Source organism: Tauraco erythrolophus, unplaced genomic scaffold (genome assembly GCF_009769465.1).
Source record: "Tauraco erythrolophus isolate bTauEry1 unplaced genomic scaffold, bTauEry1.pri scaffold_47_arrow_ctg1, whole genome shotgun sequence".
NCBI classification, from domain to species: domain Eukaryota; kingdom Metazoa; phylum Chordata; class Aves; order Musophagiformes; family Musophagidae; genus Tauraco; species Tauraco erythrolophus.
Genome location: NW_028238616.1, coordinates 661,898 through 688,505, shown reverse-complemented (window position 1 = coordinate 688,505; position 26,608 = coordinate 661,898). Strand labels below are relative to the sequence as shown.

General features: G+C 47.0%; 1 protein-coding gene across 4 annotated transcripts; it reads left to right on the top strand.

Moving 5' to 3' along the window:
* The first annotated feature begins 1,203 nt into the window (after positions 1–1,203).
* Positions 1,204–19,527, top strand: LOC104380604 (E3 ubiquitin-protein ligase RBBP6-like). 4 transcript variants are annotated; one of them, XM_086630696.1, is made up of 10 exons: positions 2,256–2,295; positions 6,189–6,295; positions 11,001–11,100; positions 12,433–12,471; positions 13,125–13,161; positions 16,493–16,537; positions 17,052–17,140; positions 17,262–17,346; positions 18,186–18,325; positions 19,222–19,527. In XM_086630696.1, the coding sequence occupies exons 2-10, from the start codon at positions 6,229–6,231 to the stop codon at positions 19,478–19,480; spliced, it is 861 nt and encodes a 286-aa protein (XP_086486822.1). In that variant the 5' UTR covers positions 2,256–2,295; positions 6,189–6,228; the 3' UTR covers positions 19,481–19,527. The 4 variants fall into 4 exon arrangements, with proteins under 4 accessions (XP_086486820.1, XP_086486819.1, XP_086486822.1 ...); XM_086630694.1 differs by lacking the exon at positions 6,189–6,295 and having other exon boundaries at positions 1,204–2,271; XM_086630693.1 differs by lacking the exon at positions 6,189–6,295 and having other exon boundaries at positions 1,204–2,295.
* Positions 19,528–26,608: the final 7,081 nt, after the last annotated feature.

Below are 26,608 nucleotides of genomic sequence, written 5' to 3'. Positions count from 1 at the left end.
CATTCCCAGCACACACACTGCTCACAAACCATCATTCCCAGCACACACACTGCTCACAAACCATCATTCCCAGCACACACTGCTCACAAACCATCATTCCCACCGCACACACTCCTCACAAACCATCATTCCCAGCACACACACTGCTCACAAACCATCATTCCCACCGCACACACTGCTCACAAACCATCATTCCCAGCACACACACTGCTCACAAACCATCATTCCCACCGCACACACTGCTCACAAACCATCATTCCCAGCACACACGCTGCTCACAAACCATCATTCCCACCGCACACACTGCTCACAAACCATCATTCCCACTGCACACACTGCTCACAAACCATCATTCCCAGCACACACACTGCTCACAAACCATCATTCCTACTGCACACACTGCTCACAAACCATCATTCCCAGCACACACACTGCTCACAAACCATCATTCCCACCACACACACTCCTCCGCCCGCCTGCAGGGACGAGCAGCCGCCCTGTTCCTGAGCGCTGCCAGGAAAGGGCACCAGCGGGCAGCTCAGCAAACCACAGTGCCTGCAAAGCCTTGAGCACAGCTTAATTCCGGGCAATTGTTCCTCTTTCCAGGCGTACTGGTTGAAGACTCATACCATGCCAGTCGGTGGCACTGCTTTCTGGATCCCGTGGTGGTGACAGGCAGAGATCCGGATGTCAAATCCCAGGTCCGGGCCCGTGTGCGGGGTGTCGGGGTCACCCTGCTGGGTGTTTCCCAGCAAAGCCCCAGGTGGTGCCGGCCCCGTGCTGCCCGGGGCCGAGGCTGGAGGAGCCAGGCCTTCCTGCTGGCACTGCCCCTGCCAACCCCAGCCCGGCTGCTGCCTGCCCAGCGCCTCCCCCTGTTCTCTCCGTCTCTGCTTCCAGCCAGCGCGAGGGGCAGCGAAGGATGGCGTGCCCGCTCCCCACAGCCGTCCTGACCCACGTCTGCAGCTCACACGTGGTGTCCGCGTCACACGGCTGATTTAGGGGTGGCAGGTCTCTCCCGTGGCACCCTGGGAATGGGTGCCAGCCCCATCCCTCCTTTTCGATCGTTGTCCACAGGGTGACCCCGTGGAGACGTCCCATGTGCTGGAGAGGGTCCTGCAGGGAGGTGACAGCCAATGGCAGAGCAGCGCTGAGACCGGCCTGAGAGCAGAGGTGTCCGGCGACCTCCCAGCAACCCAGGTGAGCTGGTTCTGTTCAAGGCCACCAAAGCAGCCTTCCTCCAGCCCTGGTGTTGGTGAGACACGGGGCAGCGCAGAGATGGTTCTCGGGCATCCAGGCCTGACGAGGGTTTTGCAGATCCTGCTCCCGGGAAGCACCACCTCGTAGAGCCGAGGCCGTATCCAGCCCCTTGGAGCTGAGTACAGCGCCCCGAGGGCTCTCGCAGAGAGGACGGGGTCATCTCCCTCATAGCTCTGACGCAGGAGTTATCAGCTGAAGCCCTGCTGCCAGGACTGGCTGGTTCAAAGTCTCCAAGTTCCTCAGCCTTTCTCCCCGTTGAACCCAGGCACTTTTTCAGGGGGTGAAGATGGATGCTGGTGGTGTCCTGGTGGCTTGGTCTCACTTCCACTTCAAAGTTGTGATGTCTGAGATCCAGGACCACCTGGCAGAGATCTCCAGGGAGTTTGTGTGGCATTTTTTGGTACTTACGGCTAAAGTGTGCTAGGGTTATAGGGTGACAGGGTTATGGTATGCCAGATTTTAAGCAAGTTAGGAATAAAGTGTGTTATTGTTATGGACAGAATCTGGGTTTGTTGTCCCTGGGTTCCTGGACTTATGTTATTTTTACCTGGTCTTGTGTTCTGGGTGGTCTATTTTTGTGGAGAGTCCTTTTCTTCAGCTTAGCTCCTATCTGAAGGTACATGTGCTTAGGGAAAGGTTCATCAGCCATGACAGTGTGTGTGAATCTGTCCTTCAAATAGATTTCCTGATTATTTTGGAGGGGAAAAGGAAGGTGCAGCGTTGCGCTCTGCGTGCTCTTTGTGTGGATTGTGTCTGTCCTCAGCTGGGCACGCAGGAGCTTTCAGATGAGGAATGGGACTACTCCAGGCAGAAGTGAGCGATCAGGATCCAGACTCCGTTTTGCTGAAGGCAGTCAGGTGGCCATGTGCAGTGGGAGCCTTCTTGGTCACTTCCCTTTGGATTTCAGTGCTGTTGTTTTATCAAGCGTGTATCAGATATCCAGCATTGGAGACTGGATCGCAGACCAACGAATAGCTCGACCAGTGTCACCTGGAAGGGGAAGAGGAAAAAAAGGTGACCATGGGAACTTGTTTCCAAGTATGTTTGTTTGTAATTTCTCATTGTACATTGCTGTACGTGTGTCTTGGAACATTTAGCTCACTATACGTGCTTTTGACTCTGCCTGTTCCTCTTCCTGATCGTATTCCTCCACCTCCTGTTCCTGCTTCTCTTCATTGTCATTCTTCTACCCTTCTTCTCCTCCTTGTCTGTCCTCCTGTTTGTCATTGCTGTAGTTGTCCTCCTTCTCTTCCTCTCCCTTCCTCCCACTCCTCCTCCACAACTTCATCCCCATCTTCCTTCTCTTGTTGGTTGTCCTTATTCTCCTGTTTGTCCTCTTGCTCATTCCTCTTCTTGTTTCTCCTCCTCCTTCTTCTCTTTTTCTCTTGCCTCCTCCACCGCCTTCTGTTTGTTCTGATCCTCTTCATCCTGTCTGTCATTGTCCTGATTTCACTGGGATACAATCCTAGAATCACTTTCCTGTTCAGAAAAGCCACATTTCTAGAGTAAGCTGCAGTTTTGAGAAGACTGCAGCCCCCGATTTGGTGAGAACAAAGTTGATAAGACACTTTGCTGTAGTTTGTAGCCAGCCGTGGTACGTAGGTGTCGTGGTTTAGGCCGATCCGGCAATTAAACTCCACACAGCCACTCTCTCACTCCTTCTCCAGTAAAGTGGAGAGGAGAAAAATGTAATAAAGGGACTGAGGGTCGAGACAGGAACAGAGGGAGCACCCACCCACCATGGAGGAGTCATTAGGGAGTCGTTGCCACTCGCTCCGGCGTGGGTCGTCCCACGGACTCTAGATGCCTCTCTGCCTCATCGTGCATCCCATGCTTCACGAGCGTCCTCAGGCTCAGGCATCCCTTCCCCGACGTGGGTTCTCCACGGGCCGCGAGTGGGTCTCTGCTCCACCGAGACCGTCCTGGCTGCAGGGGGCCGCCTGCCGTCTCGCCACCGGTTGCAGGGGAAATTCAGCTCCAGTACAATTCCTCCCAGTCCATCTTCACTGACCTGGTGTCGGTGTGGCCGTTTCTCTCAGATCTCAGTCCTCTCTGGGTGAACTCCGCCCAGTGGGCACCCCGGGAGCGGGGCTCTCCCCGAGTTCCCCAGGCGACTCTGCCGCCGCCATCCTCACCGGGTGGCACCGGCCCAGCGTGGGCAGCCGGCCAGCTGGGAGCCGGGGAGGGGGACAGTGCCCTCCTCCCCTTTCTCCTCCTGGGCACAGGCACACCTTTCTGGTTCCTTTGTCCCGACGTAAATAGGGCAATTCGCAGAGGTGCCGATTGGCTCAACCCCGGGGGGGTGGGAGTCCGATCTGGTCGCCAGCTCCTGCCACCAGGAACCCCCCCACATCACACCGTCGCAGTAGGTATCTGTAGTGCTCAAGGACTTTTCAAGTTGGTTTTGCTTATGACCCTGATGTCCAAGAACTTGGGGAGAGTGTGTCCAGGGTGACTGACACTGAATTTGGCAAGTGGGTAATCCATGCCATGTAGTGTCGTGCTCACTGTGAGTTGGAAAGTTTGCTGGGGACTGTCTCTCTTTCTAGATGATTGCTGTCCTGGGAGGGTCTCCCTGTCATTCTGCTCCCAAGGCCTACTCGCTTTCTTCCGGGATTGCCGTTTTGGGATTTTCCTCCTTGGGGGTCGCTAGCAGGGAATGGGATGGCTATTGGTCGAGGGGTGGTGAGCAATTGCACCGTAGATCACTCATCTGGAAAATATATTAATGTTCTCCTTATTATGTTCCATTTTATTTTATTTCATTTTGGTTAATAAAGGGTTCTTATCTCAACCCGTGGGCCTTCCTTCCTTCACCCGATTCCCCTCCTTGATGGGGAGGGGTCATGAGTAACAGAACAGCTGCTGTTGTGTGGCCCGGACACCGGCTAAACGTAGGCAGACATCCTCCTCTTCCTTCTCTTCGTCTTCGTCTCCTCATGTTCCCATTCCTTTTCATTCTCCTCCTCTTTTTGCTTCCTCCTTCTCCTCCTCCTGCCCTTCTACCTCCTCCTACTCCTTCTCATCCTACTTTTCTTCCTCCTCTTGTTTTCTCTTCTTTCTCCTGTTTGTCCTGCTCCTCCTGTTCTGTATCTTATTCTTCTATCTTCTGTTCCTCCTCCTGCTCATCTTTCTTTTCCTATTCTTCCTCCTGCTGCTAGTCCTCTGCCATCTCTTCCTCTTCTGACCATTCCTTGTGTTTCTCCTCCACCTCTCCTTTCTCCTCCTCTTGTTCCTTTTCATGTTGTTCCTTTCTTCTTTTCTTTCTCTTTTTCCTCCTTGTTTTCATTCTCTTTCCATGTTCCTTACCTTCTTCGTCTCCTTCTTCCTCCTCCTGCCATCTACCAGTTCATCCTGTTTGTCTTCCTTCTTTTCCTCCTCCTTCTGTTTGTCCTCCTGTTAATTCTCTGTGATGGGGTCATCACAGCTGGGTTTGCTGGGTGCTTGGGACTCAGTGACAGATAAAGGGATTCCCCATTTAGAATCAGGTTTCCATATGCTCTTTTCTCATGTCAACGTGAGAAAAACGACAGGCTGACAGGGGGGTATTAAAGGGTTTGTGGGTTGGAGAGAGCGGGAAGATGAGCTCATTCCACTGGGCATCCAGTGGGTACCTGCCCATTGTTAAAGAGTTAAAGTGCTGTTAGTTTTGTGTCTATAGGGCAGGTGGAAGACCCAGGAGACTCTGTGAGGTTCACACCATTCCTGTACAAATGTATGTGTTGTTTCAAGGCAGAAAACCTCTGCCCTGCAGGAGAAGGTGCCATTTCTGATTTTCTCCCCACATTAGCCCTTGGAGGAGAAGAGGGAAAAAGCACTGCTTGATTTTCTAGAGGGTGCTCTAGACACAAAGTCTAGAATTACAAGTGTAATTCTCTATTCATGTGCAGAAGGTGTCCCGGTCCAATTAGGGCACCCCAAATGCGGTTCTACATGTGGTTTTTATGCCTTTCAAGCATTCAGGTCCAACATGATTTGACCCATCGCTCCTTAACGCAGACACACACGCGATGCTGTTTTGCAGACCAACTCCAATTCTGTGGCGTCATCATCCATCTGCTTCTTTCTTGATCCAGACATCCCCAGAGTTGGTCTTTCTGCAGTTCCTTATTTCCACCTTTAAACGCCCTTCGGCAACGCGCAGGCTCTGCCCTGTGCTTCCAAAAGGTGGAGCAGGGCTGATGGATTCTGTATTGCCGTTTGTGATAAGGGTTTGGTTTCTCCCTGTGGTACCCTCTGCTGGCTCGGAGCTGCAGAGGCAGGAGTGATACTGGTTCTACCTGCGTGGGTGGTGTTAATGCTCTGAGAATACACTGTGCAGCTCAGGCTGAGGGTCAGTCCTCGAGTGCCCTTTCTGCACCTACGCAAAGTTGCCCTGGATGTCGTGCAGATAGGGGAGTGTAGTCTTCAGATAAACCCAACTCATGTGAATTCTTCCCCGTAAAAGGGTTAGAGTGTGCTGGATTTGGTTGTTTAGGTAAACCAGTAAGGTTTGGACCCAGTGAGAGGCCTGGGGGGGACGGGACACCAGGTGGTGACAGGCCAGGGGCACAGCAGTGACCCCAGCACCCTGGGGTGCAACAGGCCCAGGGCTGATGCCCCCGCCAGTAGGTGCTTGGCGTTAGGACGAAGAGGGCAGAGCTGCCCCACCAACATGACGCGGGCCTTTTGCCGTGATGCGCTGGGTGTCGTGAGGCACGGGTGGGCAGGGGTGCAGTGTGCGTTGCCAGGAAACCCCCGTGCGGTACGCGGATACGGGTGCCCCAGTTGGCACAGCGAGCGGTTGGGCTTTGGGAGCTCTGCGTGCGAGAGAGGGAGCAGAGGCATCCAGGGTAGACGCTGTCACGGAGCAGGCAGCACCTGGCTCCGACCATGTCGTGTGTCCACTACAAATTCTTCTCGAAGCTGAGCTATGATACGATCACCTTCAGTGGCCTCCACATCTCCCTGTGCGACCTCAAGCGCCAGATCATGAACCGCGAGAAGCTGAAGGCGACCAGCTGCGACCTGCAGATCACCAACGCCCAGACCGAGGAAGGTGCGTGGGGCATCGGAGCTGCCTTGCTGGCAGTGGCACGGACACCGTGCGGGCTCACGGCTGCGGGAGCCGTGCTGTGCTCTTCATGGCTCGTCCCCACGTAGCGTGGGTCAGCCCGGTGCCCATCCCACCAACGTGCAGCGGGACAGGGAGGGCACACAGCACCAGGGATTAAGCTGAGTGGGAATAATAATGGGATTTGGCCATGGTTGGTAGCCGTGACCCGTGCTGGGGGCCTCAGAGCTGTGCTTTTGTAGTTGCTGTTCTGACAACTACCTGCAGATCTGTCTTCTAGACACAGAGCGAGGCTGATGTGCGACATGTAGTGCTTAGAAGAGTTTGGATTTCCTGGAATTCTTCTGCGTAAAATGATAAGGAAATGTGGGAGGCTATCGTAAAATAACAGACGTGCCAGATTTCTTTGAAGTCTGGCAGAGAAAGCTGCAAGTGATAGCAATAGAACAGATGGCTGATTTGGAGAAAAACAGTATTTTGGTGACTTAATTTTGTCTTCAACTTGTTTTACTCCGCTGCGTTGGGAGAGCGGTTGTGTGGCTGTGGCAGGCACGGCTCGTTAGCCACACCATGGATCCGGGCTGTGGCTGTGGCAGGCACGGCTCGTTAGCCACACCGTGCATCCAGGCTGTGGCAGGCACGGCTCGCTAGCCACACCGTGGATCCAGGCTGTGTCTGTGGCAGGCACGGCTCGCTAGCCACACCGTGCACCCAGGCTGTGGCTGTGGCGGGCACGGCTCGTTAGCCACACCGTGCACCCAGGCTGTGGCTGTGGCGGGCACGGCTCGTTAGCCACACCGTGCACCCAGGCTGTGGCTGTGGCGGGCACGGCTCGTTAGCCACACCGTGCACCCAGGCTGTGGCTGTGGCGGGCACGGCTCGTTAGCCACACCGTGCACCCAGGCTGTGGCTGTGGCGGGCACGGCTCGTTAGCCACACCGTGCACCCAGGCTGTGGCTGTGGCGGGCACGGCTCGTTAGCCACACCGTGCATCCAGGCTGTGGCTGTGGCAGGCACGGCTCGCTAGCCACACCGTGCACCCAGGCTGTGGCTGCGAGTTCTGATCTTGCAGACCCTTTCGAGCGGCTGGCACACGAGTGTTCTCTGTATCCAGATCATACTTTGGAATTTCTTCTTAACACAGCTGCCTTCCTACACCGAAGAGGTTGTCGTTCAGGTGCTGTCGAGCAAATGAATTTCATCCTTCATTTCTACCCATGTTTCATTTTCCTGGTGCTGCACGTTGATCCTGCCAGGGCAGTACTGAGGTGTCACGGCAGAACATTTGTGGTGAATACATGTGAGAAACATTTTCAGAGAGGGCATGAGTTCTTTTAAATCTAATCAGTGGTGCTTGATTCTGAGAGATGCTCATGGTTTCATATGACTTAGTATGATATTTCAGTGTCAATGATATCTCAACCTGCCATCTTGACAAGTTGTAAAGTGTTTTTCATTCCTCAAACATTATTTTTTTTTTTTCTGTGGTTCTGTGACACTCTTACAACAGTCTTTTCTTTCCAATGTGTCCCAGTGGTATTTTCTTCTTCCTGTTCCATGCATGAAAACTGAACCCAAACGGTGTGTACGCTGCAGTGACTGTACCTACCCTGTAAAGTGGCTGGCCCTACAGCTCGCTGTTTATCTGCAGATATTTACGCTGTTTTCAGGAGAATGTCAGTGGAGAGACTTAACAGCACCACGTGAGGGGTCTGAGGGATGCCATGGGATTGCGTGACGTACAGAGGGAGAGACACGTTTCAGAAGTCTTGACTTTTTCTAGTGCTATTGAATAAAGTTGTCAAGAGCCTTTGAAAGCTGTTTCATCTGCTTTAAGGGCTTTGCTGCTGTAGAAGAGTCTCTGAATTTTGCCTTCAGTTGTTCATGTACTTTCAGCTTGACAAGTGCTAGCAGGCTGAGTGGCCAGCTGGCCTTCATCACTCCTGTGCTTGTTGGGTCTGTGTAACATAGAGCCTTAAAAGCTGCATGTTGGATGGTAGCAGACTGGGATGGAGCCCAATTATCAGCAGAAGAAAAAAATGTTTTGAAATAGGCCAAACAGGTGGATTCTGTGATAGCAGGCGAGGAACAGAAAGCTTTAGAAGTTTTAGAAGAAAAAGTTATGCTCCTGCCTATGTTGCCCCATAGAGTGTTACTCTACACAATACCAGCTGTGTGTTGCTTTGTTTTCGTACGTGCTCAGCACTCAGTGAAGAGAAAGTGTCTGCTTCACCAGGTTCTGTTAAATGTGGTGCTGCCTAAAGGTGAGGTTAAAGAAGGAATGTTGTTCTGTAAAGAGTGTGACTGTTGTTTAAGAGTCACAAGATCCTTCTCTAGGTAGGTTGTGTTGCACTTGGACCTTCATAAAATGACCACAAAATTTTAAACTTGGTAGATGAGGGACACAGAGGCTTATTGAAGCTTTTGTGAGGGTGTTTTTCGATGTGAAAATGCAAACCCCCCCGTGGTTTTCAGAGCAAAGCCAGGGAATACCTTTCAGTATAATAGATACGTCCGCTGATTTCTGGTTTATATGAATAACTGTGAATTTCAGGTTTTAGTACTCAGATACAGGTGCTTCAGCTCACCTTGAGAAGCTAAAGGAAAGAACTAGACCAGGAGAATCTGCCTAAATGGGATGTTTGGAATTCTTACATGTGGGCATAAAGTATTGGTGCTGTTGGAACTTTGTCTGTGCAGGAGTCCTGACTGAATATTGGGATGATGTTGGAAAGGACACGGTGACCCTGCAGTGAAGGTGGCCTGCTGCTTGAGTGCTGTAACCTTTGCAGTTCAGCAGCTGTCACTTCTTGCAACGCAAATCTCGTAACAGGAGCGATGCTAATAAAGCTGAAAGTCAACGGGGTTTTAGATATGAGTGGAAAAAAAATGATAGGATGGACTCTTTTGAAGATGCTGGGAAGGCAAAAGGGATGGTTGGGACCTATTTGAAAAGGCATGGGGGTGGGGTGTGTCCTCTTCCATATTTCCTATGGAGGCATGTTCTCTAAAGGCAGAATTCCCCTGGAAAAGCCTTTACTCAAGAATGATGCATTTAAACTTGTCTCCGTTTAATATGATCTGAATTTCCTGACCTGACTTTTATAACAGATGTTCTCCCAGTACTGTGGAGAACTGCAGGCTCCAGAAATCAGGTGGTTTGAGTACTCTTCCTGCCCCGTAGCGTTCTGACTCAAAACACTTGGAGAATGTGCTATTCTGCTGGTCGGGTGAAACACAGAAATGAAACAACTGACTGAAAATGGGACTCTGAACTGGTCTTAATCCGGTGGTTTGTGATCTGGACCAGAAAGAATACTTGGTGGTGTCTGTTCAGCAGGTAGAAATGGCTGCTTTGAGCTTCTGGAACTGCAGCTGGCATGATCTCCCAGTTGTTTGTCTGGGCCTCAGTACTGTTTGAGTGCCTCCTCCATCTGCAGCTCCCAGTGTAAGTCTTCACTGGTGGCTCTGTACTGTTGAGATTTTCCTTTTGAGAAGAGCTCTAAGGGTTGGTTTCAGGAGATGACTTCTCTAAGAGCTTCTGTTCTCGTCATCAGTAGTCCTTTCTCCTACAATCTGAAAGTACTCTGGAGTCCAGGGGAAGGTTGGTGTTCAGTTCCCTAGGGAGGAAGGTCAGGAATTAGTTTCACCTAAATGGTTTCTCAGTTTTCTGCAGAAGCATTCTGTCCTTTCGAAATAGCAGTAACATTTTAATTTTATGGTTGAAATTGTGTGTCCTCTGGTAGGTATGTTTTGGTCGAAGAAAGGTTCCTGCCTGTAGGAATAATATACTGAAAACCAGAACATAAATTGTGAAATATTGCTACTTTGTGCGTGATTACTGAGCAAAACCACCCTGACAGAGCTTCAGGAGACTAGCACGGGATAAGCCAAGGCAGAGCATGGGCAGCTGCAGGCACAGACTATTTTCAAAAGACTTTTCAACGCTGTCTGTGTAAGTAATTTTGTTGGGAGTGTCTGCTCTGCAAAAAGTGAATCGAAGGAATTCCCTTCCCTTTGGTTAATTCCAATTAGATGATTAGCTTGACAGGGGAGATACCACTTGAACTTGAGCTGATTCTGCTCTACTTGTGCAAGCAAACTTAAAAAAAGAAAACAACACAATGTCTATGATCCAAATTCTAGCACTGCCAGTTCCGTTTCCATTTCAACGCAAAGCACTGAGCTGCTGAGAAGTGTGTTAGTGGATGGATTAAGCTCCAAGAAGGAGACAGAGGTGGCCGGCGCTCTGCAGCGTTCCGTCGCTCTCGAGCACCAGCAGCGTGGGGGCATCGCTTTTGGAGAACAGCTACGAGAGCAACGGCGCGGAGTTTTCGTGCTTTAGCTGAGTGCCTGTTTGGTTGCAGGGCAAGCTAGGCAGACTTTAGAATGTGGCTTATGCAGGTGGGACTTTGCCGTGGTCTGTTTCTTTCCCAAGATCTCATTTTCCTGCTGGCATTCAAACTATTTAAAAACAATGAAAAAGATTTTGCTGCTTGTGTTTGATAACCAAACCTGAAGATTTCTGGAGATGTGGTGTTAGTGTGTTGAGCCAATAATGGTCCAATGTTACATCTAAAATTATGCTTTTAGAGCTGGAAAGGGATTCTCTGAAGTGCTGTGTAATTGCATCTTAGTAGACATTGTTATGAATTGGCTGATGTTTTTTCTGTATGAATGTTGTTTTCAGAGTACGCAGCTGATAACGCACTGATTCCCAAGAACTCCTCGGTTGTTGTTAGGAGAATCCCTGCTGGAGGAGTCAAAGCGACCAGCAGAACACGTGTCACGTAAGTACCCAGAAGCTCTGTGTTCTGCGTTAGAGTTTCGGTGTGTTGGCCATGCTTAAGGAGTTGACGGTTCACAGAGGCGTTCCGCTCCTGTCTTTCTCTTTGGAGCTGCTGTTCGTCTTTGTTGTCCTGGGGCAGATTTGACTGTATCTGTCCCAAAGTCGACTGACAGTTATAGGCTTGCTGGGTTAGGGGGCTCAAACTCCAACCATGGTAACTTTTAAGAGGGTTTTCTGGAGTTCGTTCTTGGGATTGGTTGTTCTGAGAGCCAAGCTGTTTCCCCTGCATGGAGAGTAGGCGTTTACTGCCCTTATAGTGAGGAAAGTGATGCATTGTAGCGTAAACTTAGAACGTGTTTCCCTCTCAGAAGAGTCTGATTCTCAGTGTTTGACTCTTGCATTTGGGGGAGGGGAGGTGGGATATGGCAGGTGTTCTTATGTCATCAGTCTGGGGTTTTGCACACGAGCTGTGCTTTTTGCACAAATAAAGGAAAGAGCAAGGGCAGCCAGCTGGCGAGCCGTGCAAACAAGTGTCATTTCTAAGGGATTCCTGTTAGTTTCCTGAAGACAATGCCAGTTTCAGGCAAGAGAAGAAGGACAACATCCTGAAGTGTGTTGTCTTTTGTGTGAGTAGGATGAAGGAACAGTTAATCCTTTCCAAACTTGGAACTCCATCAGCAGTTTAGCACGTTACCAAATGTGATCCTTCTAAGCCTGTTTTCACCCCGTGTTGGTATCTGTGCTCCAGGCTTTAACTCTGTGTTTCTAAAACGTACAGAGGACAGAGAATGGGGTGTACTGATTAAAATTACAGCTCTTCAGATGCGACCCTGACTACAGGGCTGTTGCTGTCGGTGTGTTCGTACCGCCCGGTTCTGTGTCAGCTGCACCAGCCCCGTCTGAAGGGTCAAGTCTTCTGCGCCCCCGCGGTCCGTAGATGTTCTCAGCTGGTGGTTTGGTGGTGTCTGTCGAATGTTGCTTCTCAATGAATCAAGTGGAGTGATGAGCCACAGTGTGTCTCCAGCAACCAGCACAGCAGCATCCTGGTGCCTGTGAAGCACCTGGAAGCCAAAGCCCTGCATTTCCGTGGCTCCGCGTGCCAGCCCTGGGCCCGTTGCTGCGGCGGGTGCCGCAGTGCTTCCAGGCACTGCCCAGGAGCTCCGGGTGCCACAGCGTTCTGCTCAACTACATGGCCTTGTTTTGGGGGTTCATTTAAATGTGGAATCTCAGGAAGTTTTCAGATGTTATATTTCCTAAAATATGGTAGCATTTTCAAGCTTATCTTAAAGCAAATTCTGACAAGTAAGGCACTTTTTTTTTTTTTCTGTCACAGGGCTCCTAAATCGCACAACATCCTGGGAACTGCTTTCAGGTGACGTTTCTACTGCTATTTTTATTTACAATAACAGGTGTAAGACGTTTGGCATTTTGACAGTTTCATGGCAAAACATTGTAGATATCTGAACACGGTGCTTGGGCTCCCACAAAGACACAGTCCTCTAAGGACTCTGCTGCTGACAGTGTTGTTATTTCTTTGCCAGACGACTGCGTTTTTCACTGCAGTAAGCCTTTGCTTCCAAGTGTCTAGACGATCACTGTTCTTTCTTGGGAATCAAGTGCTCCATCTGGTACCTATTTGTAAACCAGGGATATACTGATGGGCTAAAGGTACCTTCCTTTTGGATGGCTGAGTCTTCATGAACATGAAACTGCAGTGCAGACTCCCTGGGTTTGATACTGACGTAGCAGAGACAAAATACCTGACGACGTACCCTTGCACTGTTGTGTTCTGTATCTGTAAGTCTTCATTTGTGGCAAAGTAGAAATGAGATTTTTGGGGAGGTTTTTTAGTTGCACTGAATGTACCAAGAGAGAACAATTGATGAATAGAGATTAATTTCCACATTTGCTAGACTATCAGAATGTAATGTTTTGATGTTCAGGTTTTATAATCTATTTTCACTGCTTTATGTTGAGTATGAGTGCTTTATTTTAAGTTCTGATCCCTTTTATTTCTTCTTCTAGAAGTCCAGCTGAGTCAGGGAGTGGAACATCCCAAGCGGTATGGAAAAACACGATCTCACACGTTTTTCTACGCACTACACTTAATTCTAATCCATGCAGCCTTGTATTAATTTTCTGAGCATTAACACGATATATTTTCCAGGAAAGCATAGCATAGGTTGTAAATGCAATGTGCAGTAATGCCATCCTTGGCACAGTTCCCACGTGAACAGTGGCACTTGTGCTCAGTAATGCCTTGCCTTTCACAGTGAATGTGCCGGAATGTTTCCTGAGTGACGTTGTGTCGCGCAGGTGACGTACGATCGTTTTTAGGTCACGTAGGTTCATGGTTTGCACGATTGAACTCGGTGCCACGTTCTACATCTGTCTGTCTGTCGCTGGTAACACGTATGTTTGTATAGGTTGTTGTGTGCTTTTAGTTTCCTGCCATAAAAATTCTTTGGAGCATACTTTGCCATATTCCCACTGTGTCACTTAGCGCTTGTTTTTAAATACTTTTTTTGCCTAATGTTAAACCATTCTCTTAAACTTGGTACTGTTTCTTCCTTTTGACGTGGGGGTCACCAAAACCCACATATGCCCTATGTTTGGAGGACAGTTCTGTGCCACTAAATGATTCCTTCCCATGTCCCTAGATATTTGGCTATTTGTTCCTAAAACTGTGTAGCTGAAGTTGTTTGCGCCCCTCTGAGCACATGTCTTTAACAGATGGCTGTGAATTTGAATATCGTCGCTGCACAAAGTGGTGTCCTAAAGTTCTGCATCTGATCTTTCCACTTTATCTGATGAAGCAGTTTAGTTTCATAGTTTGTCTGCAAATAAAAATGTCTAAAACCCAGTGTATAAATTTTGGCACAAGTTCAGAGCCTGGTGAATTTCTGGATACAATCCCTGTTGTTTCCTTCACTTCTGCCTGCAGTCCATCTTTGGATCTGGGTGACTTCAGGCCTGGATGCTGCTCTAATTTCCTTAAAGGTTCAGCTTTTCTTTAGATAACATAGATGTCTCAAAAAAAAAAAAAAAAAAGGAAAATCCTGGAGTGGGAAGGAAGCCTCAGTGTCAGCTAGAACTAAAGGAAGTAAATGAAAGACAAAGCAAACACGTTCCCTCCGTGTTTGCTCTGACGGCACCTGCGGTGGGCTGTGGGCAGCCGTGGGCAGGGTGGGAGCCTTGTGCCTCGCTGCACGAGCCCCCTCTCTCTCGCTGGCTGTGAAAGCGCTGCAGCCTCAGGTGCCTCTGGTGTTGGAGACATGACTGGCTTTATTCTTGAAGCTAACTCAGGTCTTGGTCTAAAGTATGGGAGCTGTGGTTTGTTTGGGTGTTTGAAATACGTGTATTGTTGTCTGTATTTCAGAGCAGAACCTGGGTCTGAGTGTGGTGGGAATAAAGCACAGGAAAGGTTGCCAGTTCTGGCTGACCAGTAAAGCAGTGAAACTAAAAACGGTTGGATTTGTTCTGAAAGGATACACAAAGGCTTGTACTCGGACTGTTTCTTCGTTGTCTTGCTCTTACATTAGCTGTCATTCTGCACTTCCAACTTTGTGCTGCTGCCCTCCTGTTACTACAGGCAAAGCAAGAACGTGGGTCCTTTTTGGATGAGTATGACTGCTTCAGCAACTGCAAGGACCTCTGGCTGGAATTGGTCCTCAGAGGCTGCAGAAATGCAGAGAGTCATGGCCGTTGGTTTAGTGCCATCGAGCACAACCGTGATCCTTCCTGGCCGAACTTGTAGCTTAGCCAAGCTGTCGGGTTTTAGGGAACCACTGTAGTTGAAAAGCAGCCCTCCAGCAGTGAGATTAGCCTTTTCCCTCCTATTTTCTGTCCCATTTCCCACTCGCTTTGTGTCAGTTCCTGTTTAGCCTTCTACGTGTTTGAGGAGAAGAAGAATGTTGGGTGACTGGAAGATGGCTGTTGGCCAAACGTACTGAGTAGTGCCTTAATTATCTATTTGCTGCTTTTGATAACTGTTTAGCAGAAAGAAGTGCTCTCACCCCCCTTAAGAAATCAGACTGTTGCCCTCAGGCCATGGAATAACTCTTTCCTTCAAAAAAAACCAAGAATGAGTTAGTAGTTTATTAACTGTTATGCCTCAGGTGCTGGTCAATCCTAGACTGTGGAATGCCAGACTCCAAGAGAGAGCTCTCCTAAGTTCTTGTTTGCTTCTGAAAAACCACAAAATGAGAGTGGCTGTACCTGCCCTGAGAGAACATAAGCCTGGTTTTCGACGTGTAAAACAGCGTGGCATATGGAGCATGACACTTCAAAAGGCTTGATCAGGCTCCTTTTTAACAGAACTAGGTAGAACATGTTTGAAAAGAAGGAAAGCTGAATCTTCTGGTAAGACTTGCAGTGGAAAGAAGGTCCCTTTTTCCAGATCTGGCTGTTCCTCTCCAAAGGCACATTTTCAAGAACTTTTTTGTTAGTCATACAGGAACAGTGTATGTGCTTTCTTAAACATACAGAGAAGGAACGATTAACTGAATCCTCTTCTGCAGATAGATATTTTTTTTCCCCAGAGTCTGCTAAAACTGTTCCCTTGAATTCTTCCACTCAATGACGTAATAAAGGACAAGAGTTTTTTCCAAGGAAGGGTTTGAATCTCTCTTCTGATCGATTTAGTGACCTCTTGAGGAGAGCTGTTCAGTTCACATGGTGACATTTTCTTCTACGTTTTTGAACTTAAGACGTAAGCAGCAGTGATTCGAGTGTCCTTCTGAGAACATTTTACTAGTGTAAACTGAACTGCTGCTTGTGGCATCATATAATTCAAGGTACTGGAAAAGGAACAAGAGAAGAGTTACCCTTTTGACTTGTGGGAAAGCTGCCCTTCACTATTAGTTCTCACTAAACCCTGCAGTCCATCACTAACTGGTGGCCTGAGGACTTCCTTCCTGCAAGCTGTTCCAGTAGGTGGCTGGGCAGGAGGAGTGTGGTTGCACTGGAGAAAAAAAAAATGGCAAGATTGTGCTCTGAGTCCGTGTTTTCATCGTCATTCAAAATTGGTTTTGGTCTGATAGCGAGTGTGATGGCTTGGCCAAGCATTTTAAAACTTCTTGTCAGGAGGGGCAGGTTCACGTTTCAAGGCAGATACGCCTGTGCTTTATTTTGACAGGCAACTCTGCTGTGTTCCTAAAAGCATAACCCTGGGCATTTATAAATAATGAGACAATAACAGATTAATTTACCATCTACACTGAAAATAACCTTCCTGGAGTGATGCTTCCTTCTCAACAAAACTTGGATTGTTGGAAATACCTCTTTCAGTGACACTCAGAGGATATAGTGCAGACTTTCAGAATGCAGTAGAGGTTAACTCTTGCTATGTTTGATTGTAGAACTTGAATATGTGTTTCATTTTTTGTGAACAGATGAAGGACTCTTCTGCACCTATGTCTCTGGCTCAGCTTATCAAGGTATAGATATATTCTTGCCAAATACTTTAAAAAAAAATTAAAAAGTGTTTGCTTTGTATTTTTAAGTCTTATACTGTGGTCTATAGCTGGATAACTGTTGTGAACAAAACCGTAGTTTCATTTTTAATAATTTAAAGTGTTTATTTTAACTTTCAAATTGTAATTTCAATTACAGTTCAAAGTAGTTTTTTCTGCACATAACTTCAGTCCACTTGGCAGGAAATTGGATCGGTTCCACAAGCCTTTACGTAAGGCACAAACTGTGCCTACGGTTTTGAGAGCCCAAGAATGCTCTTTTCAAGTAGGTCGACAGGCACATCAATATCACGTCCTGGGGTAAGGACTCCCCAGAACATCTTCAGGACAGCTCTGTTTTATAGGAGTTGCAGCTCTTTTCCTGCAACCTCAGCCAGCGCCGTGCTGCTCTTTGCAGGGTTGGGTGGGTGCTGCTGTCTTGGCTGTGTGGGCTGAAGTGTGTTTCTAATGTGTCTGTCAAATAACTCCTGTTAAACAGACTGCCAATCTGGCTGAGGCCAACGCTTCCGAAGATGACAAAATAAAAGCTATGATGATCCAGTCTTGCCAGGAATATCATTGCATCAAGTAAGTGTGGATAATGGCAAATCTGGTCTTGGAAGATTAGAGAAACATTGTAGAGGTGTTTCTTTTAACAAGAGAGACACCTTTTTGCCTACCTTTTTCTTTTTTCCAAAACCACTTTTAGTTCCATGAAGAAACATCTACCATCTTATACGTGCTTCAGTTGTGGAACGCCTGGCCACTACAGAAAGGACTGCCTGACAAACGGGGTAAGACTGCGGGGGAATGGTGGTGTTCCTTAGGTTTGAATTTTTTTACCTTGGCACAAATACATGAACGCTTATATCAAGAAATGTTATATATGGGGTGACATATGGAGGTGATATATGGCAATGTTGCAAAGCCCTTCAAAATTCATGAGAAACCTGGATTTAGAAATGCAAAATGTGCTCTTCTCTTGGTCATGGCCATTAAATACATCCGTAGGTCCTTCTCTGTGGCCTTTCATGCTTAGTTTTGTGTATTTCAATATTACTGGAAATTTTTCTGGTTTTAAGTCTTTTTAATGACAATTCACAGTTGTTAGGGTTTCATCTAAACCCAGGGTGTTTCCATTGACCCCATCTGCAGAATATTTGCATGGTTTTAATTACACAGGTCTCTAGTTGAGTACTCACGCCGTTTTACTTTAGTGACTGAAGGTGTGTGCAGGAGGTAGGAATTCAGCCTTCCTCTGTCGATGGTGATACCAGTTTCCCCAGCGACTGGCTCAGAGCCCTGAATTAAGCTCTCACTCTGCGTTGTGCTTTGGAGGAGGAGGAGCGGGTTTGTGTCTCTTCTCTGAGCGGGTGGTGAGCCAAGGGCTGTTTCACCCTTCAGGAGCCTGAGGTTAAGCCAAAGAGTGTTGATTTGAGTTCAAACCACTGCTCAAGCCGTTGGAACATCCTGGCTCTATTCTTTGAGGAAAATAAGTATTTGAGTCGAGCAGCCCTTAGCTAGGTACAAGGAGAGGGTTAAAGGCTTTTGCTGCTTACAGTGACCACTGAAACGTCATTCTAAGTGTGGGCCTCAAAATCTTGAGATCTGCCTACGTTTCTTCTTTTGACAGGACAAGAATGTTGAGTCTGTTCCCAGAATTAAGAAGAGCACGGGAATTCCACGGAGTTTCATGATGGAGGTGAAAGATCCGAACACAAAGGGCGCTATGATGGCAAAGGATGGAAAATACGTGATACCAATTATTAGCGCGTAAGTACGGGGCGCGTTGGGCTGAACAAGGTGTGAGCGGGAGAGACCGTGTGTCGGTGTCGGAGGGCAGCGCAGCCAAGTCGGCCAGCACCTGTAGTTACGGGGGAGGAAATACTGTCAGTGTGGCCTCAACCTTAAAATCTCTGACACTTTCCAATCTTAAAATAGAGCAATGCTGCTGGTCATGCCCCTGGGAGTGGGTTAAACTTGTGGTGTGCTACGGATCTCCATTCCTGCCAAACATCCCAGCAGTGTTTGCAGTGGAGCTGCTCTCTTGGAAAGCTCACTTTGCTTCTGGTTTCTGTTTCAAAGGCTTCTTGCCAAATTTAACAAAGAGCTGTTGGACTGAGATTTCCTCCCCCACTGACTTTTATCAAATCCCACATGTGAAACAGACTGAAGTTTTCCTGTTGCTGTAAACTCAGAAAATACTACTGTGTGTTGACAAGAGTGGTCGTTTAAAAACACGCCTGGTAGCACTGCTCTTTTTCTGTCATGGATCTTCAATTCTAGAACCTGTAACAGAGACACCTTTCATTTGCAAAGTGTGATTACTCAGAGACTACCTTAATCCTGAGCCTGCAGTTTCCATTTACCCTCTGGCAAAGGAGAAGTAAGATTCATTCCACTTGATTTCTAGCTGTCAAAACATGATTTTTCTAGTCTGAGTTAATTTCTTTGTTGATCCAGTGAATGGAAGAGTTCTGCCAAAGGAAAATTGTTCCCTCCTCCCTCTTCCTGTGTTGGAAGTTTCAATTAAATGCCTACGTTTTAGAAGACTAATGTGGAATGAAAATTCCACCTGTCATCTTCCTTTGATAAAATCCAAAGCTTGGAGAATTTTTCCTGTATTCATCTTTAACCTTTTTCTTTTTCCTTCCCCATCCCTCCTCCAGAGAAGCTTATGCTAAAAGTGAAAAACACCAGAAGAGAAGAAGAGAGCATGCGAATGAAGGATTTCCCAGTGCTGAGTTGATAGAAAGTGTAAGAAAACCAAGAAAACAAATTACAGTGAAAGACAAAGAAGTGGCTTTTTTTCCTACGAAAGACAACATCATAAACCCAGCTAAAGCTTACCAAGAGAAGGTGGCCACCGATTGTGAAAAATCTCCTCGAATGGAACCTCTTGTGAAGAAATGGAAGGAGAGTGGCTAACATTATTTTTCTGTTCTTAATTCTTACATTAAATCTTTTAAAACATTTTTGCTCTTGTGCATGCTCTTTATTTTGGAAGAAATCACACAGCATCAATTAGCTTTTCTCAGTATTTATTTTTTCTCAGTATTTACCTTTACATTTAACAAACATGTGAAGACATGATTTCAAACAAGAAACACCGTACGACAGAAAGAAGCCTGATTTGGTAGGGTTTGAATTCGAAGTGTTGTATATTGCAAGCCATGTCAGGGCACTGGAAATTAGCGTGATTGGTCCATACACTAGACAGCTCCCTTTTACAGTTGCTTTCTTTCTCAGCTTGTATGCATCAAAAAGCTCAAAAATTTAAGATAAGAAAAAATCTTGAAAGGTAAGAATGAAAAGAGGTGACAGTTACTAAAGACATAAACCTAAGAAAACATGGAACAGATGAGGAGCGTACCATACTGGCGTGTTTGACCAAGAGACAGCTGAAGGTGGCTGACAAGCTCAGGATGCAGCAAGTATGTTCCCTCTCCATGTATTAAGGTGTCTCAATCCTTGAAATGAGACTGGAGAGTCCTCTATGTTTTTTCCCTCCTCTGGCCCCAAAGTAGGCTCCTTCTCACTTCATCGTGACGTTGCTGACACACAGCTTTGAAGAACAAAGCATTAAGGGTGAGCAGCGAATGAGCATTTTTTTGGGAGGGTAAGTGTTGAAGGGAAGAGCTTTTTTTTTCTTCTCTAGCAGTCTTAGTGGACATTGGCATGAGAAATCATTTCATTGACTTCTTTACAGTTTATTATTCAAGCTGACATAAAACCTCCCTTGGAGGCAATCATACAGAGGCTGCATCTGCAACACCCTTTGCACTGAACTCCGGAGGAGAAAGGAGTCCACGCTTCAACAACGGTGTAGCTCAGCCAGGGGCTCATCAGGGACCTCCTGCCCCTCCTTCAAGAGGAACAGCACCCCATTGCTTCCACTGACAGAGGCAGATCCATACGGATGCTCAGACCACGCCGTGGTTTTGCTGTGCGAAAACCACAGGGCTAGACAAGCTGCATTCCCTCTATTTGTCTTCCGTAGTATCTTTAATTCGTTTCCTGGACTTCTGTTTCCTCACCATCCTGTGTTCAAGAGCTGGCCCGCGTGAGGCTCAGCTCATTGTGAAGAGAATGCTGTCTAGAAGCAAAAAGATGTCCCTGCAGCTGCTGTGCAGCCCCGCAAGCAGATGTACAGGGCTGCCTGCCGCACGAGCGTCGCGCAGGCAGAACGACAGGGCTGCTTCTGCCCGCAGCGCTGAGCGCGTGCTCGGGCGACGCGGGCCTTGGGGCGTGCTTACAGCGCGGCCACAGGGACGGCGTTGAGAGAGAAACGTCTGGAGCTCTATGCCAGACGGTTTCCTGAGCTGGATGTGTTCCAAGTTAGCATGGACAATGTGGGAAAATACTGGAAGATTGGCAAGGAGGACTGGGAACACACTCAAGTGACTTGCAGCTGGGGTGAACCTTTTTCTTTTTCCTTCCCCACTCCCTGCTCCAGGGAAGCTTGTGCTAGAGGAAAGAAGGAGAAGCCTTCCTTTTCACTGGAGGAGCCGTCATCCTCCTCCACCTCCTCCACAGATCCTGTTCCAGAGGAGCTGTTATGTCTCATTTGTAAGGAGATAATGACTGACGCAGCTGTCATTCCCTGCTGTGGGAACAGTTACTGTGACAAATGTAAGTGTTATTCCCACGTTTGTTAAATCACAACATGAAATCTGGTCTTCTGAAAGCAGAAATTGGAGATAATGGAATTACTTCGTTAGCAGTTCTATTTAATACTTCAGTATGCCCTGAATAAGTAAAGAACTTTTCTTGTATGTATGGGGAAAAAAAAAAAAGGCTGAAAGCTTTTTTCCCTTTTTACCTATCTAGGTAAATCCTCTTTAGATGCTGAAGGACAGCCATGCAAAGAGCGCATAACTGCGCCAGTGATTACAGCATTAGATATTGAATGCATTCAGGATGTCCGCTAAAATGATTTCTCTCATACAAAATTCTTTAGCCCACTCTGGTGACTCGCTGTGATCTGCAACAAACAGAGAGCTGGGCATTTAATGCACATTGTTCTCCACAAGGGAGTTGGGTAAAACCTTCAGAACTCAAACCTACTTCTGTTTTTTTGAGATGTGTCTATTCATTAACCTTGAGGTTGGTGACTTCTCACTGTACTAGATAGTGGAAAAAAGACTAGTGGAAACCTCAGGACACAGCCCAGGCTCCATCTCCACAGGTTACAACAATGAAACATCAGAACTGTACGGTTATTTGCTGCAGACTAGACATTTGTTACGCCACTGAACATTTAGTGCTTCATGCTCTCCATTCCAGACCAGATTCACCCATTAATCATAGATGTGTTGTTATAATTGATTAGAACCCCAGAATTTTCCTCCTCTTTTGATGACTCTAATTATTCACAGGTATTAGAACAGCATTACAGGAATCTGAGGAACATACATGCCCAACGTGTCATCAGACGGGTGTTTCACCTGACGGTTTAGCTGCCAACATGTTCCTACACCAGGTAACACGATGACTTTGATGTAAACTGTTAGAAAAGTCTATTTGTAAAAAGCTGAAAGAGAAGAAAATATTAATTTATCATAGAATCATAGAATGATAGAATGGTTAGGGCTGGAAGGGACCTTCAAAGGTCATCTAGTCCAACCCCCCTGCAAGGAACAGGGATATCTCCAACTAGATCAGGTTGCTCAGGGCCTCGTCCAACCTGGCCTTGAACGTGTCCAGGGATGGAGCATCCACCACCTCTCTGGGCAACCTGTTCCAGTGTTCTACAACTCTCATGGTAAAAATTTTTTCCTGATATCCAAGGGTTTAGATGAAAATGAAAACCTGCGAGGGTTTTCATTTTTGTTTTCTAAAGCATGTCGGACTGCAGCTACACTGAAGTGCATCCGACGTAAGCCAAAATGACATAACGAGACAAATGTAATTTGAATACTCTCCCTGAGACTTGTAGGAATTCTGAACTGTTTTTGCTGAAATGGGATGTTCCCCTTGCACATTTGCATGCCGTGTGCATTTTCTCATATTGGCCATGGTTTTATTTCCTGGTGTCCCTTTGTAATAAAGGTCAGACTATAACTGTCAGAAAGGTCAGACTTACTTTAGCAGGCAAAAGAAAAAGTCAAGACTTGATGAGTTTACAAATAATTCTGCTGAGGAACTGTTGGAACATAAAAAGATTCGAAAGGAGCGTAGGTGTTCGTTTTCCAGATAACTGCTTTACATATATGGTTGGTGACAACCAACATGGCTTCCCTAGGGGCAAGTTGTGCCTGACTAATTTAGTGGCCTTCTACGACAAAGCTGCAGCGCTGGTTGACGTGGGTAAAGCAACGGATGCCGTTTTCCTGGATTTGTGCAAGGCGTTTGACACTGTCCCACACGACATCCTTGTCTCTAAAATGGAGAGACACGGATTTGACAGATGGACCACTCGGTGGATAAAGAACTGGCTGGATGGTCGCACTCAAAGAGTTGTGGTCAATGGTGCGATGTCTACATGGAGACCAGTGTCACGCGGTGTCCCTCAGGGGTCTGTTCTGGGTCCAGTGCTGTTCAACATCTTTGTCAGCGACACGGATGACGGCATTGAGTGCACCCTCAGTAAGTTTGCCGATGCCACCAAGCTGTGTGGTGCCGTGGACTCACTTGAGGGAAGAGATGCCATCCAGAGGGACCTTGATAGGCTTGAGAAATGGGCCAGTGCCAACTGCATGAGCTTCAACAAGTCAAAATGCAAGGTCCTTCACCTGGGTCGGGCCAACCCTAGGCACAAATACAAACTGGGCACAGAGTGGGTTGAGAGTAGCCCTGAAGAGAAGGATTTGGGGGTGTTTATAGATCAGAAGCTCAACATGAGCCGGCAGTGCGCTCATGCGGCCCAGAAGGCCAACCGCATCCTGGGATGTATCAAGAGAAGCGTGGTCAGCAGGTCAAGAGAGGTGATTCTCCCCCTTTACTCTGCTCTTGTGAGACCCCACCTCGAATACTGCGTCCAGTTCTGGTGTCCCCACCATAGATTTGTTGGAGCGTGTTCAGAGGAGGGCCACAAAGATGATCCAGGGGCTGGAGCACCTCTGCTACGAGGACAGGTTGTGGGAGCTGGGATTGTTCAGCCTTGAAAAGAGAAGACTTTGGGGGGACCTAATAGCTGCCTTCCAATACCTGAAGGGAACCTACAGGAAGGCTGGGGAGGGACTTTTTACAAGAGGAAAAAGTCCTCTTGAACTCTAGGAGCCCTCTAGGACAGGGGGAAATGGGTTTAAGTTGAAGGAGAACAGATTTAGATTAGATCTTAGGGAGAAATTCTTCAGTACGAGGGTGGTAAGACTTTGGAATAAATTGCCCAGAGAGGCTGTGGATGCCCCTCCCTGGAGGTGTTCAAGGCCAGGCTGGACGGAGCCTTGAGTAACCTGGTCTAGTTGAGAGGCGTCCCTGCCCATGACAGGGAGGCTGGATTAGATGATCTCTGAGGTCCCTTCCAGCCTGTGCCATTCTATGATTCTATGATTATTTTCTGTATTTTTTTTTTAAGTAGATAGTGAAGTTTTTGTTGCATTAGATTTCAGCCATGGTGTGACTTCAGGATTTCAAGAGACTAGCTCTATGTCTGGTGTGCTTCCATGGACCAAAGACAAGGCCAGAGTGTTCATGAGAACTGCAGGGATACAGGGAGATCACACAGCATGCACCATGCCAGCCCTCAGCGTTGACAAAATCCAAGATGACAACGTTAGTAAAAGCAGTGCCTCTAACAATACCTGGAAATATTTCTTGGAATGCTGATTTCTTTTATAAGTAAAAAAGATCTCTGAATTGTTTAAAGAGGAATGAAACCACACAGAGGAAAAATAGATATCTTGTTTATATACATTTTGAAAAATAAATTTGCAACTTCATAGGCTGAAAAGTGAGGTCTGGGGAAGCTACCTATCATGGAGAAAACTGCAAATGGTTTCACATATGACTTAATTTAGTATTTACCATAGCTCTAAATCTCAGCACTGTTACTCTCAGATGAAGGAAGAATGACAGAACCTAGTGATACCTCCTGTCCCAGCACAGTATGAATTTTACCCAGTTCTGATTATTATTTTTTTTGTACGCTCTGGGCGATATTCTCAAAGGTTAACTTGCTCTTAGTGAAGCTGGTCTAGCTGGTGGTCAGTCTAAGCTGCTCTACAGGCAGAATGCCTAAATTAGGGTTCTTTACAAAACTCTTTATTTCCATTGACTAGAATAAGCCTAAGTAAATGAATATCACTAAAGTAGACTTAATTGAATAATTCTCTTTGTCCCCTGAAAGTAGTTCAGAGGCTTCCACAGTACCATCCCTCCTTTTTGTGCTATGGCTGAACTCCTTGCCCCTGGGCAATTCTACACCTATACAGTTTCTCACTGAGACACAATCACATTCCAGTATGGACATGGAACTTCTTTTTTTTTAGCCAGTTCCAGCATTAGCTCCCAGAGTAGTACATGTTATTAGCAATAATTTCCATCTTTAAAAAGATTCATAGTCCTTAACATTTATAGCCTGTTATTATGCACCCAGACAATCAGTGTGTCTTTGGTCAAAGAAGTTCAGGAGCAACTAGATTCAACTCTCCTCAGAGTTTAACCAAAAATAGGCACCCTTAGAATAGAATTCAGCTGTATGGGATTCATTCTAGTATCAAAATATTCACAGTCAACTGGCGTTAAAAATCACCATTATACGTCCAGCCCAATGAAATCCCAGTCAGTTCTCCCTGTTTGTTCTGGTGACCGCTGAGCAGACCTTTAGAATGAAACAGTTAATTCAAATTATCTAGCAACTGTTTAAAATTACAGCATAATCAGAAACTTTTGTGCAGGCAAGAACTGATCAAACGTACAGGAATGGAGAAAACACAAGATTACGCTCAAACCCACAATTTAAAGCCTAGAGAGGCAGTGGAGACTACGAAGACAATCTGAGGGCTGGAGCACCTCTCCAATGAAGACAGGCTGAGAGAGTTGAGGTTGTTCAGCCTGGAGAAGAGAAGGCTCTGGGGAGACCTTTAGAAGATCTTCAGCCTTTTCAGCCTTCCAGTACCTAAAGGGGCTACAGGAAAGCTGGAGAGGGACTTTTCACAAGGGTGTGTAGTGATAGGACAAGGGGCAACGGATTTAAACTGAAAGAGGGGAGATTTCAACTAGATATAAGAAAGAAATTTTTTTACAGTTAGGGTGGTAAAGCACTGGAAGAGGTTGCCCAGAAATGTTTTTGATGCCCCATCCCTGGATGTGTTCAAGGCCAGGTTGGATGAGGCTTTGAGTGACCTGATGCAGCAGAAGTGGAAGGTGTCCCTGCCCATGGCAGGGGGTGTGGAACTCGGTGTCTTTAAGGTCCCTTCCCACCCAAACCATTCTATGATTCTGTGGTTCTTCACCATCCTGGGACTCAGAGGGTGATGTGCTCCAGAAGCCGTGGCTCATGGCTGCTATGATTTCATATGTTATCAAAAGCATTACACAGCCATTGTGAATTTAGGAAGGACAATTCTGACATTCAGACCTTACATCATTGGCATTTTCATTAGAAGTCACACAGAGCACTTAAAAAACACTTATCACCCTACCTCCAACCAGATCACTTATTTTTTTCTGTGATTTCTCTCCTGCACTGGAGTTGGCACACACAGACGTATTCAAGAACGAGGCAGTGCTCTTCGCTCTGTCTGCAACGCTCATTGTTAGTCCTTTTCTGTTGACTGTCATGTCCTACATCCATACAATGGCAACCATTGGCAAACTGCTATTTGTAGAAGTGATTTTCAAAACCTCACCCTGTGGAGCTTTATGGAGGTGTTGAGCTGAATATCACACACTTTGAAGAACAAAGAAGTAGAAGGGGCTTTTAAGAAAACTGTAAAAAGAATTATTGTTTCATGCAACACAGGAGATTAGAAAGATGCAGTTTGTTGAGAGAATTCTGCAAAACAGGAAAAGAATATTTATTTTACTAAGCATGCCTACTAAGATTTCAATGGAGCAGATTTAGTGCACCTCCTTGACCCTTGAATACAGAAGACATTTTGAAGATTAAGC